At 37.8% G+C, this 13,633-nt stretch overlaps 1 protein-coding gene across 7 annotated transcripts in view; it reads left to right on the top strand.

Annotated features, from left to right (window-relative positions):
• Positions 1-13,633, top strand: part of PHLDB2 (pleckstrin homology like domain family B member 2) — a 64,032-nt gene that overhangs the window by 37,413 nt on the left and 12,986 nt on the right. For 3 of the 7 annotated variants that reach the window (XM_068180806.1, XM_068180807.1, XM_068180805.1), the window contains 7 exons: positions 1,523-1,678; positions 2,439-2,549; positions 3,284-3,373; positions 6,541-6,684; positions 7,471-7,644; positions 8,145-8,285; positions 8,869-8,968. In XM_068180806.1, coding sequence (XP_068036907.1) covers positions 1,523-1,678; positions 2,439-2,549; positions 3,284-3,373; positions 6,541-6,684; positions 7,471-7,644; positions 8,145-8,285; positions 8,869-8,968 — 916 coding nt within the window. The remainder of the gene's footprint in view (positions 1-1,522; positions 1,679-2,438; positions 2,550-3,283; positions 3,374-6,540; positions 6,685-7,470; positions 7,645-8,144; positions 8,286-8,868; positions 8,969-13,633) is intronic. The other 4 variants (XM_068180809.1, XM_068180808.1, XM_068180810.1 and 1 more) reach the window with 3 other exon arrangements.

Here is a 13,633-nt window from a genome sequence, read left to right as displayed (position 1 = left end):
ACAAATTCCCTTGTGTTCTCTGGGGCTTCAGTAATTTGTGCTCAGAGGAATGGGCAGCCAATTTCACTGTAGCAGCTGGCTGCAGAGTGGGTCTGGAGTTTGGGTTGGGATGGGCAGCTGACATTCTTGCTTCCTTGTGCCTGGAATGCATATACACTTTCCCTGTTGGGCAGGAAGTGTATTTTAAATGCCCCCAATTGGCATTTTCATCATCAGTTGCCTTCTCTGAAGACTGTTCTACTGCCTCAGTAGCAATTATTGTTGTGTACAATGAATTTACTGACTTTCATGGCCCAGGCAAAGCCCTTTTGGTTTTTTTGGGGATACTAAAGATGCCTGGCTAGTTCTATATTGTAGGTAACTGCTTTCCTGTAAATGTTAAGCCCACTCCTTTGCTTTTGATTTCTTCACTGTCTCCTACAAGTGAAGAGCACATCTTTGGAGAGTAAGGGGAAGATGTTTGTATTCCATGTAGGAACTTGGATTCTTCAGTTTCTATATCCTGTGCCTTTCTCTGGTACACTGGAACCTGCTTTTCAATTCCTTTTATAGAGACCTATCTTAGTAGTAGCTTATCTTGGCTGCTAACCTTTGCCTTAGGTTGAAATAAGAAAAGGAACAAGTTTGCATTCCTTCTAGGATGTAGGTTTTCTTGTGTAGCAAGTCATGTACAATGTGCTCGTTTTAGAGAGCCTTACCATTTACTAATGCTGCAATTATTGAATACACCCTTTTCTTCAGTACTCTGAAACTTGTAAGCAGGAATTCATGTTATGAATGCACAGATGTTGCAGGAGGAAGATTAGCATTCATTTCTTGTGCTGAAAAGCACCATGAGTTTTATCTCATCATCCCTAAGCGGAAGGCAGGTTGTGTTCGTATTTCTTGGTTCCTTTCTGCAGCATTCAAATTTTTCTTTTCCTGACAAAACATGATATCAGTTCAGGGGAATGCATAAAAAGTGGGCTGATGCTTTTTCTGAAGTACTGTGTGTACCTACTGGCTAGGGTGGATGACTAGAGTCCTTAATTGCACAGAGAGCAATTTTCAGCAGTTAATTCCATGTGTAGTTCTCCAGGGTACTGGTGCAATACTTTGTCCTTTTTGGTTGGAAAGCAGATGTCCTCTGACATGTGCAGAGGCATGTGACAACCTCACCAGGTAGGTTCAGGCTTTGGTGGTGTCCCAGCCAGGCTACAGCAGAGCCCAGCCAGCTTGGGAGGTTGCACTTGCTCTGAGTGCTGCAAAACAGCTCCTTCACAGTGCAGGTGCTTCTTACTTAGCAAGAGGCACAGTAGGAGTGATGGAGAAAGCAACATCAAAATAATAATTAGCCCTGTTTACTCAATTGTTATGAAAGAAGCTCATTAAAAGTATTGAGATCCTGGTGAGACGTGTTGTAGGAGATATATAAATGTAATGTTAGGTTGATTTTTGTGTTTGTTTGTAAGTACCTCTACTGTGGTGTCAGCGAGAGCATGATTATGTTTTTTTATATTACCTTTTTCTTTTTTTCCTTAAGGATGCTGATATTCTGGACATAGAAAGCAAGCACTTTGAAGATTTAGAATTTCAGCAGCTTGAACATGAAAGCAGGTTGGATGAAGAGAAGGAAAATCTGACACAACAGCTCCTGCATGAAGTAGCTGAATATCAGCGCAGCATTGTCAGTAGAAAGGTAAAAGCACTAACACTCGATGAATTTGTTCTTTGTTGTTGAGCATAAAGGCAAGGAACTGGATCTACAACCTGCCCATCTGCAAGAAATAATGCAAAATGTTCCTCTTTGAAAGAGTTTTTGAAGCAGAGTAAAGACAATGGCCCAGTGACATCCCACATAGATCAAATAATGCACTTATCCAAGAAGAAAGAAATTAATAACGGTTCATGCCCTGTTTGCATATTTCATGTGAAAATCAAACCCTTTAATTTGCTCCAAAAAAGTACCAAAGTTTTTTATTTTTCCTCTTTAAGAAAGGAGATTTGTACACCATGGACAAAACTGCAGTTATTTTAGGCTTGTTTTTTGATTTTGCTGTTAAATGGTTTTGTTAAAATAATAGTAAAATACCAAATTAAGAAAAGACAGTAATTTTAAAAATTAGTTTGAAAAGTCCTATATCACTCAATTAATACCACTTTTTTCAGAAATCAGAGGTTGGATCTCTAAACCAGTTCTGTTCAGTATATGGATGCTTGTCACTATATTATCAAAGAATACATGTAACTATTATTTTGTCTCTTGAATAAGTTTTCTCTTTGCTGTCTAATTCATATTTAATTATCTCCTTCAGAGCTGTGAGCTGTCTTGTAAAAACTTATTTTCCTGCTCCTTAGTCATGCATATGAATAAGTGAACTTTCATGAATAGGATCTTTGCTGCAGGTTGTCTTGAGATTTGAAAATAAATCACGTAAATTGTTATTTTCATACATTAGGAAAAGATTTCTGCTCTCAAAAAACAAGCCAATCATATTGTCCAACAAGCACAAAGAGAACAAGATCATTTTGTAAAAGAGAAAAACAACTTAATAATGATGCTGCAAAGGGTAAGTATTTTTTGTCTTTCAAACATTTTTCACAATAAAAGAGCATTTCATGAAATAAAAGAATGTAGAGCAGAAAAAGAGCATCAGTTGTGCAGAAGATAGCAAGTTGATAATAATGTGACAGACATTCACCTTAAAAAAAAAGAAATCTTTTGCAGTCAATCAGCAGATATTCTTAAGAGAAAACACTAGTGGCATTTGATAATCAAAAGTGTTTTAGAGGTGCCCTCTTTCCCAAAGACTCAAGCAGAGGCACCTACTCTCGTGCTGAAGCTGGAAGCCTGTGTTCCCTGTGTGGCTACTGGGACTGTGCACAGAGTGCTCAGATTTTTGGCTTGTAATAGCCCCTGCAAGGCCATGAGATGAGCTACTTCACATCAGCTAACATCTGGTTAATAAGAAGCTGGCATGAACCCTTCACGTCTGGTTTATGTTCTGCTCTTAATCATGGGAGAAACCATGTTTAGCTCACTAAGCAGAATCATCATTTTCAAAACACTGAAGCAGCACTTACTTGGTTTGGCTGTGGTTGTTAAATAAAGTCTTCCATTTGCTTTTTGTTCTATACCTCCATTTTTTGTTCAGTTCTGTTCTAAAAGGATGAAGCTGAAGCTCTGCTGTGCAGTTTCAGACTTCCATCCTAGTGTGTTTCTTCACATAGTTAAGGAAATGGCTAACATTTATTTTCACTACATGGCTGTTGGTATTTAATATAAAATGTCTGGTTTTAACAGGAAAAAGAAAATCTCTGTAATCTGGAAAAGAAATATTCCACACTTTCTGGAGGAAAGGGATTTCCTGTCAGTCCCAATAGTCTGAAAGAGGTAAAGAGTTTCTCTGCTTTTGACATTACCATAACTAACTTTTAATAACGCTTCATACAAAAGCACTTCAGTATGTAGTATTTAGTGAAGTCCTAGTTATCAAATCTTTACAAAGTAATTTAATACCATTTTTTAAACTTATTCATAGAAGTCTAAATTCATTAGTGAGCAAAAATAGCTTCTCTTGACATTTTTCCAAATGTAACTGGTATCTCTTTCATCTCTTGCTGTGAAGAAATTATTGGTTTTATGTGTGTGGAGTGTGTGTTTATGTCTAATTTTCTCAAAATAGCCAATTAAACCTAATTGAAGTGAAGGAGAATGAGATCTGGGAATAACTGTTCAAGTACAAATACAGTTTGGTCTTATTTTTGCACTGTAGATTTTATCATTGCCTCTCCTCCCTCATTCTAAGGCTCTTTACTAAATGATGACAAATGTACATTTTGTTCTATTTCAAAAGCATTGATTTGAAGACTTCAAGCTATTGTAGTTCTAAGATATGTATTGAGCTATTTATTTCCCTTTTTTGAACAGTTAGAGGAAGCAGAAAATTTAGCATTTAAAATACACTGACAGGCATCTATGGCTGCTTCCTTAACTTCTGCTTAAGAGTTCTAACTGAATTTGCTGGATCTGCTTGCATTGAAGCCCTGACCAAGGTCTGCCACATCTAATGATTTAGGTGTCACTCTGGGAAGTTGGGCTCTCAAAGTCTAAAGCAACCACAACCTTTCAGCACCTGGGAACTGGGGTCTTGTTTATCTGATCTCCAAGTTACTAGGGTGCAGTTTCACATGCCAGTGGGATTGAGCACCTTTCCTTGCTTGCTTAGACTTTTAGTGTCCTATGTTGTGTTCTGACCTGGACATCTGACCTCCCACCAGGACATCTGGCAAGTCTAAGCTTCATTTTCTTCCTTTTGAGATGGATCTGCCCATTCTCTCACTAGAGAGTGCGTGCTATCTGGTTGGTTTTTTCGCACATACTTCATGGCTTGTTTACTCACATACTTCAAAATGCAACTACATTAAGTGAAGCTACACTCTTTTTAATGAAATGGATTATTCAGTGGTGTCAGTCTGATCACCACAGTGAAGTCAGTCAGGACTTACTCCAAGGCAAATAAGAGAAGGAACAGCAAGGGTCTGTTTCATCCTCAATGTTTCCATAGGCTCTCTCCTACAAAATAAGTACTTTTGCCAGATGTCGTGTTTGTCTTGGTCCAGTTTAGTTGTTCTCTGACTGTCCTGGCACTTTTGAAAATGAGGCACCAAGGGCAGGCTTACAGAGACTGCTGGCACAGCAGTTCATTTCACCACAGTGTTGCTCATGCATCAGTTGAGTCTGTGGTCTAACATTTGCCAGCCCTTCTCACTGCATTTGTAACCCTCTGCCATCCACCGTGAGCTGACTCACAGCCTGCACAGCAAGAGAGTAACACTGCCTCATGTAAAGAAGCAGGATGCTTATCCCAGTACTTAAATAAGCAAAGAAAATCAATGCTGTTTAAAAGTTCAGTATTAAAAAAATTACTTGGATGACTAATCTGACTTGAAACCATTTATTTAATTAAATGTAACAGAGGTCTGAGCTAGTGCACAGCACTGTCATTTGTTCCTTACTTAGTTTTTTATCCCCCTTCTAAATCCTCACTGGCATTGTGAGTCAGAACTGAATGTTCTTCATATAAAGGTGAAAGTGTTTATATCTTTAATAGTAACACAATATTGCATTGCAAAATTGCTGAGTTTTGGTTACTGATAAACTGCCACTACAAGATGGTTAAGCAAGTTTTATGTTAACTCACACTGGATTCTATTTTACTGTAATATAGTCACAGGCTTTGAGGGATAAATTTAGTATCTTAGCCAGTTTCCTCAATTAATGGGTCATCAAATAATACAAGAATTAAGATCTGCCTCCCATTTGTAGAGCGCTTTGTTCACTGTATGATGCATAATTTTACAGGATTGTCTTATATGCTTGAAATAACTGATGTCATACATTGAAAATTATGCTAATAGATAGTAATGTTGGTATTTCTCTTCAAGTTGTCTTCTATGATCATTGGTAAATTTAGGCATTTCTAAAAAGAAGAAATACTATAGCAGTCTGTGGCTTCTCTTACGGAATTGCTGAAATATACACACTGGTATGTCACTATGTTGGTGCAGTAATAGAAACACAGCCCTTGTCACACACTGTCAGTGTGAAAGCAGCTTTACATCTTGATTTAAAAAATAATCATATTTCTAGCTCATCTTTATGGCATTGCTTCAACAGTGATTTACTTTGTATAGCCTTGTTTTCTATGGATAAGAAAATAGGACATTTGACTTCATACAGCCTGGTATCCTATGCACAATGGATTAGAATCCATATTTTACTTTAAAAAAACATTTGTGCAATTAACACTTAAATACATGCAATAACTACATTTTGCTGTCATATCTTAAATCTGCTTGCATAAATCTTCTCAGCAGGCAGCAACACACTGATGTTCCTACCATCCCTCAGTCCATCACTTTCTATGACTGCTTAATTAAAAAAAAAAAAAAAAAAAAAAAAATTGTAATGGCTGCAGGCTAACACTAACAGCATCTTACCTGGTTCTTCTGGTAACATATAAAAGTTATAAGTTTGCATCTTCCAGACGATGCAAATGGAAGATGTGTTAGTGTAATTTATGAGAATCGCTTGTCCTTATAGAAATTCTTCCCAGTTCTGTTAGTCATTTTATTTACTCAATTAGTCTAATATTTAGGCAAGAAATAAATCAGACTATTTAATTAGAGACAAAAAAAAATTAAGAACTCAGAATAAGATTTATTCTTCCATTTCACCCAATCTGCTTTCCTGAGAAAGAGCTACATAATTTCTAAAGGGTATTTGCATTTTAGTAAAATAGTTTGTACACTTAATGTACATTTGCATTTTGATTTCACAAATGTTTTTGGAATTAAATTAAGAACAATTTTCAGAATCCAATATTTAACATACAAAAATCTTGATGCTATTTTTATTTTATTTATGATTAAGTATTTCAATGATAACAAATATTTGGCAGAATCACCCTAAACTAACTTTCATTGTACTGGATACATTAATTCTCTTGCATGTCTTTTGGCCTTTGCTCCTTTTAACTTCTGAATTCCTCCTTTTAGGGCTATATCAGTGTAAGTGAAATTAGTGAGCTGTATGGCAATTCCACGAATATATCCCCTTCCACTCAGACCCCCTCAGATGTTGAAGCAGTTGCCACTGAGCCTTCCACGGCTGTGCTGACGAGCCAGCCACAAAATAAAGAGGTTTGTTTGAGAGACATTTCCCTTTGTTTGCATTGTTCTTTCATGGCTGACTTTTTTTTTTTTTTTTTTTTTTTGGTAATTCAACATGTAACAAACTGACCCTAAAGCAAACTGCCTCTGCCAGTTACCAAGTCAGATAACAGGTTAATAGTAAAGCTGAAGGACTGCTCCAGCTGTAAAGTGTCTTTAATGAGGTAGATGGGACTCTGAAGGCCAAGAAACTTGAATTCTTGTGACCCAGGCAGCACTAAGTGACAAACTTGGCCTGCCCAACACTATAATGTAATGCAGCTTTGGGAAACGGTCGGTGAACAAGCTTATGACAAATTGATTAGTGGTGTTCAGGTGTTCATTTTGTTTTGTAGCTTCTTTTTCTTCCCCCCCGTAAGGTGGTAGTAGTATATCTGGAATAGTTGTGGGATATGAATAGCTTCTCCCCATCTTAGCTTTTCCATAGAGTCTGTCCAGTCTGTTTTCTAGATTACTTTCTCTTCCTCATTCTTTGTGAAATTTTGAATAAATCCCCTTTTAAAGGAATGAAATAACCTTATAATTGTAAAGCCACGTACTTTTGCATTGCAATAAGTCAAAAACTGGTTTAGAATTTGGCATTTAAGTGCTGCTTCTGGTAGCTCAGTATGCATTGAGAATTGCAATAAAGTACACCTCCTTTCCTGCTAAACACTCCAACAAACACAGTGCTAAAACTGCAGCTTTTATGTGCCATACCTTTTGAGAAATTTCAAAAAGAAAACTCTATGTGTAATTTCTCTTTTTTCTATAAAGCTAAGATCACCTCTCTGTTCTGGATTTGTGTTTCCTCACTCTCTTTCTCCTCGCTCTATTGCTCAACTTCCACCAGTCCATTGGCCTGAGGTCATGGCTTCTCATGTAGATCCTATTCCTTTATCTGATACACCTCCACCTCTGCCAGCTAAGAAACACTGCAGGCAACAACAGGTAACAGATTCAAAGCTGATAACTTAGGATTATTTTCTTTTGTTTGCTGTTGTTATGGTGGCCACAAAGTTGATTTATGTATGAGGACTTTAATGTGATACACTGTAAGCTGATTGTGCTTGCAGAGTGTTGCACTTAAAGGCACTGCTCATTTAAAATTTGAACAATGCCTTTCAAAAGATGTATTGGTATTAAGCCACCAGTTCATTAGAATAACTTATAAGGAAAAGTTTTCCTTTATAATTGGGTTCCACTTGTACATTAGACTTGAAGATTTAACACAAAGAAAAGGTACAGGGACATGTACATAAAATGTGCGTTTGAATTTAATGCATTTTTTAATCAGTATGATTATAATATGATGGAAAGCACTGTGAAGCAGGAGGTGCTCTCTATGTTAGATTTTGCTTTTACCAAACTATCAGTATTTTCCATATAGAGTATAACTGAGCAAGTGCATCAATTAATTTTGTCAAAACTGTAACACATTCCCCGTGAAGCATTTCAGAAGCCTGGAGGAGCGCAAGAAGCAGCACAGGGAGGGCACATACCTGAGCGATACCCTGCCCCGCAAGAAAACGACTCCGTCCGTGTCTCCCCATTTCAACAGTGCCACGATGGGACGCAGCATTGCAAAGAAAGTATGTGCCTGCTGCTATTTACAGCCTTCCAGCCTCTGCAGGAAATCCTGCACTGGGTTACAGGGAAGGCTGGGTAGCACTGTAAGCATTATCTAACCCCCCAAATCACACATGAAGCTGACTTTGAAATGACTTGAGGTTTATTAACAAATGGGAATGTATGTGAAACCTTCTGTACTTCCGGCCATTCTTCTGACCTCTGGAAATGCTGTGCTGTAGAACAGCATTTTATTAATAATAAATACATTATTTCTGTCTCAAGGATTGTATTTTTGGGCTGGTTTAAATTGATTCTAGAGACACAGCTTCTTGTTTTCTTTCTTACTGAAGGCCTCTAAATGTTAAAGATAAAGCTATATGTAAAGCGGAAATACTCTTAATTTGTGATGTGGTAAATCAGCAAACAGCAGGAAGTTGTAGGTACTGCTTTGAAAATACTCTGACCTAATAGAGACTGTACACAGTTGGCTGATTGATATGACATGACACTAATATCCATGACAAAGCACATTATTTTGCCACTGCTGATTAAAAAAAGTCTTGAAATACAGTTTTAAGCACATATTTACAAAATTTCATGCAGGGACATTTACCATTAGGACAGAGCAACAGCTGTGGCAGCGTACTTCCTCACTGCCTGGCAACCATGACCAAAGAGTCGGAGTCAAAAGGGATGCACAAAGGTAAGACCTTTCAATTGTTTCATTTCTTTTTAAAATCAGTGTTCAGTTTTCCAAAAATAAGTCTGAAACTGGTGTTGCTGTAATCAACAGGTCTGCAAAATAAAAGTTTACTTCTTGGTGACAAAAGCAAGCTTTAAATGTAACTGATATTTTTGATATTGGCAAAATAAGAGGTTAATATTATGATGTAGGTGCATGTGTAGTTTTTAAATACATGGTCACCAAATATAATCCAGTAAAAAAGAAAAGTATATTGAAAATATACATTATGTTAACTAAGTAATTTCTGTGAGTGATTTTGAAGCAATCTATTACATGTTCTTCCTTTTTTTTTCCTTCTCTTTTTTTAATGTTGGGATCTTAAAAATGGTTTTTCACAGGCACATTTTTTTGCCTGGATAAATCCCCCAGAGAGAGATAACTTTGAGAAGCTGTGACTGTGGTATTATAAGTGGTCTTAAATATTTGGGCTACAAAACAGGAAGGGAGAGAGCTGTTCTGTTGTTGATAGATGGCTGAGTTTGTTAATAGGGACACAGCAATTCTGGATCCAAAAAAAAGCTACACCTCTGAAACATGATCTTGTAGGCTATGGGATTCTGTGTCTGCTGTATGTTGACTTGAGTTGATACATATATTTTTTTGCTTTAATGAGATGTATTATTCATATTCATTATTCATCCCATCTTCAAAAGGAGACACTCCTCAGTGCCATCTGTCAGTTTTCTTTCCAGCATCTGCATCACCATTATCAATATGAGTGCAAGAGGTCCTTGTGTAGAACTGCACTAACTGAGCCTGAGCTGGGTTAGATCCATCCCATTGTTACAGGACTTGGCAGAGCTTGCAGCTGTTAAAGGTCAGAGCAGAGACTGAGGTCAGTCATACACACCAAGATGACTCAACGCAGGGATGGAACGAGCAAGCTGAAAAAGGATCATGATGTGCCCCTTTCCAGAGCTGATCTTGTTGTGATCTGTTGGTTTTGAGCTTTAGCTATGCAGCAGGCCTTACACAAACCTGCAGTGTTGTGGCTAACTTTACATATTTCAGGTACAATACAAAATAAGCTTCATGCTCAGCTTGGAAAGTGTCTTCAATGTGTGTGCAAAGGTGGAATAGCTGGCAATTATGTTTAGAGTCATCATTGTGATGTTATTTCAGTCTAAAAATCAAGAGGGATGTTTTGGCTGAACTCTGACACGAGATCAAGTATTTAAAATTGGAAATATTCCTGTAAAATGGTTGCAAAGAGTGTTACTGTGTGACCTAAAACACAATTTTAAAGTGTTACCAAACCTAACACTGGCAAGGGTTTAAAAATAAATCACTTCTAATGTTTAATTTTTTGTCGCTGTGCAAGTAAGACAATCTAAGAGTAGGGTCAGATTTCTTGTCTTGAGACTGAGAAAGAGAAACCTCATGAATCAAAGTCTAATTATGGCCTGACGATAAAGAGAGGCAGGGGAGAAGGAGAGGGATGTATTCATTGGAGCAGGTGGCACAGCACTTTTTATATGCTGTTGAGAAATCAGGTGCTATACTACTTGTCATACTAGTTGGCTGATACTTTTTTAAATATCCAGCAGCTTGAATGGAAATAGAAAATTATGAAGAGAGCCTTAAGGGATTAATTTGTACTGGGAAAGAGGACAGTTCTAGATGTCCTTTTCTGAAACATCAGCTTTGCCAAAGGGAAACAGTGCTGCTGACAAGTGCTTTATTTGAACTGTCACAGGATTTTCAAAGGATCATTAAAAGGAAGGATATAGTAACACAAGGATCACTTGTGGCCCCTCTTAGTAGTTACTAAAGTGTTCATCCCCTTTTGGTTCAACCTCAAGCTCCTTGAATTTATTGCTATTGGAGGAACTTGAAGAGTGCAACTGCTTTTGCACTGCAGTGCCACGTTTCTAGGTTGGGGGAAGCTCCTTTGTCTGGGTAACACACCACAAAAGTGTTTGCAGGGCTCTTTCTGCACTGCAGTGCAGAACTCAGCAAGGACAGGAATATCCAAGTCAGGTGGATGAGGTCAGATCTCAGAATATTTCTATCCAGCTATACTGAAGGGCCAGAGAAACAGTCTTCAAGCACCTTTCATTCAGCCTTACAGGTAAAGCCTTAATAGAAGTTTCTTTGTGGTTTGAGCAGGGAAGGGACTGGGTTTAACTTGGTGGGATTTCTGGTTTCCCCTCACACTTCACAGCCATGCTCAGCACATGGAAGGAAAACAAACTTTCTTCAAACTCAAATGTAAAGAAAGTGCATTTCTGTGGAACAATGAGATTTGGGTAATGTTCTGAACATGACATACTTCTTCAATGCACCACACAGGACTATTGAAATGGAATATCATTGTCCATTAAAATTATTAAGTCTTACTTGTCTTGCACTAAAGTCAACAGGACTAGAGTCTGAGTAACTACGATTAATTTCATCAGGCATCTTTAAATACATCTTTGAAAACCAAGTCAGATGCTATGTCAGTGGTCTTAGATCAGGTAGATCAGGTTTGCCTTTTCAGAACAAGAGAATATTTTTCTGAAGATTTACTGACAAATCAGTGGAACTTTGTAAATGTATAGAGACTGATAATACTGATAAATACGAGCTCTCTAATCTTCCTGCTCCAAAAGTTAATTGTTCACCTAAAAAAAGATGATGAATAGATAAAAAGTGTTCTCTACCTGTCATGTGTAGTGAGTCAGCACTTGCTTTCCTTGCGTTTCTTTCCCCACTTGACAGATTTTTCACTCCGTCAGTTTTCCAAGGTGATCTATTGCAAACAACGTGGGCGTCTTGGCTTCCTGATACCTTGGGCACAGAGCTGCATCCAGTGCACTGGAACTGGGTTCAGTGGGGAGACAGGGTCTCACATGATAAATGCCACTTCGTCCAGTCAGTCTGGAGCCCTGGCTATCAAGCAGTGACCTGCACACTGCTATCCAAAGAGGATGATGTGCTCCAGATGTGGTGTTAGTAGCTTCCTGTGCTTCTTAGAGCTCGACAGCATTGAGCAAAGTTCTACAGCAGATGTTCTGGCGTGTGCGTGTAGATCTGAAAAGAAGTAGATTCAAGGCTGGCTGGAGGCAGTAGCAGCTCAGGTGGTTTTATCTGAGTGTTATCACTAAACTAGTCACGGTCTGAAATGAGTTTTCTCTAGTATGCTTTTCCTAGTTTTTCTTATTTCATTCCAAGAAGATAACTATAAAAGTCTGAGCTGAAAAAAAAGGAAAGTTAAAAGTGAAATCAGGAAATTAAGAACAGCCTCTTGGGTTTTAACATGGAGGTCATTCTCATTTTCTTTATGCAGGAACAAGCAATATCTATGAATAAATTTTAGGCTGGATGCAGTAATAAATATTTTCATGGATTTTTAAGTATTAAATAGTCCTTATTCTAGGATTACCAAACGGTGTTCAGTCAGTCATAGGAGTTCAAGAATTGTTACTGAAAGAACTAATCACAATCAGTAGTCATAGCCTGAGTTAAGGGCAACTTAAATGTTTTAGAGGACACCTATTTGTTATAAATCATTAGTGGAAAAAGGTATTTCTTAGCAGCCATTCATGAGGTATTTTTGACAGACTGTATTTATAAATTGACCTCCTGTGGACTTGCCTTTGTAACCAAACCATATGCAAAAACAGAGTGAAGAAGCCGCTGTTTGGTAGCATCTCGAGACCTCACCCTGTGCAGGTGGATGCCTGGAGCTCCCAGGGAGTGCTGGGTGCCAGAAGCTAGCACAAGGAGGGAGGGTTAGCCAATGCAATCCCACTGACTGTAGGATGTACTCCAGAAAGGAAGAAGGAATGGTTATCTGGGAGTTAAGGTGTGAGACCAGACACAGCACTGGGAACAAAGCTGTTGGGACAGAGAACTTAGGTACCAACAAGATGATTATTTGTGTCCTTTCTAAGCTCTGTATAAAAAAAACACAATATACTGCAAGCAAGGGATATTTGTACAAACAGTATAGAAACTTTTCAAAGAAGTCAGCCTTTTTTGTTTGTTTTTCACTCTTTTTCTTGTCAAACTCAGGAAAAACCAGAAAAGGTATGAAAATATCCCCTTTCCTGGCTGTATTTCTCATGAGATGTTTTTGCAGAAGTACCAGTTGCATCAGCAATGTCAAGTAGTTCGTAGACTCTTGAAAAACTTTTAAATAATTGTTCAATAATGACAGCATTTCAAAAATTCTTTTTTTCCTGCTGTCAAATAACATGTCACAACAAAACTTCTGACTCATGCTAATATCTGCAGAGCTATGGCTTTGCACAGGCCTAATTTTTGCCTCTTTGCTTATAGCCACACAAGTAGAGCAGAAAATTTAGAAATCTTTGCAGCTCTGTGAGTGACAATGATAAGGTAGACAGACTTGGGCTTCCTACTTTGGCATGTTTCCACACAACAAATGTATCTTGACATGATAATATCAGTCTTTACAAAGGAAAAAAAAGTGAAAGAAGAAAGAATACGAATAAAGGAAAAATGTAATGGGATCATTTTCATAAAATACTAGTGGGTTTTCTACATACTTGACAGTGCCACTTTTATTAACAGCTTTCACCTTTAGTTCTACCCTCATTATAATTTTGTGGTGGTATACCTGGATTTTGTGATTCTGCAGTAACTCCTTTGGAATATTTTTCTTTAATGACATGG

The sequence above is a fragment of the Anomalospiza imberbis genome, chromosome 2 (assembly GCF_031753505.1).
Source record: "Anomalospiza imberbis isolate Cuckoo-Finch-1a 21T00152 chromosome 2, ASM3175350v1, whole genome shotgun sequence".
In the NCBI taxonomy this organism is placed as follows: Eukaryota; Metazoa; Chordata; class Aves; order Passeriformes; family Viduidae; genus Anomalospiza; species Anomalospiza imberbis.
Note: the sequence above shows the minus strand (reverse complement) of the source record. Positions and strands in the feature narration are given on the sequence as shown.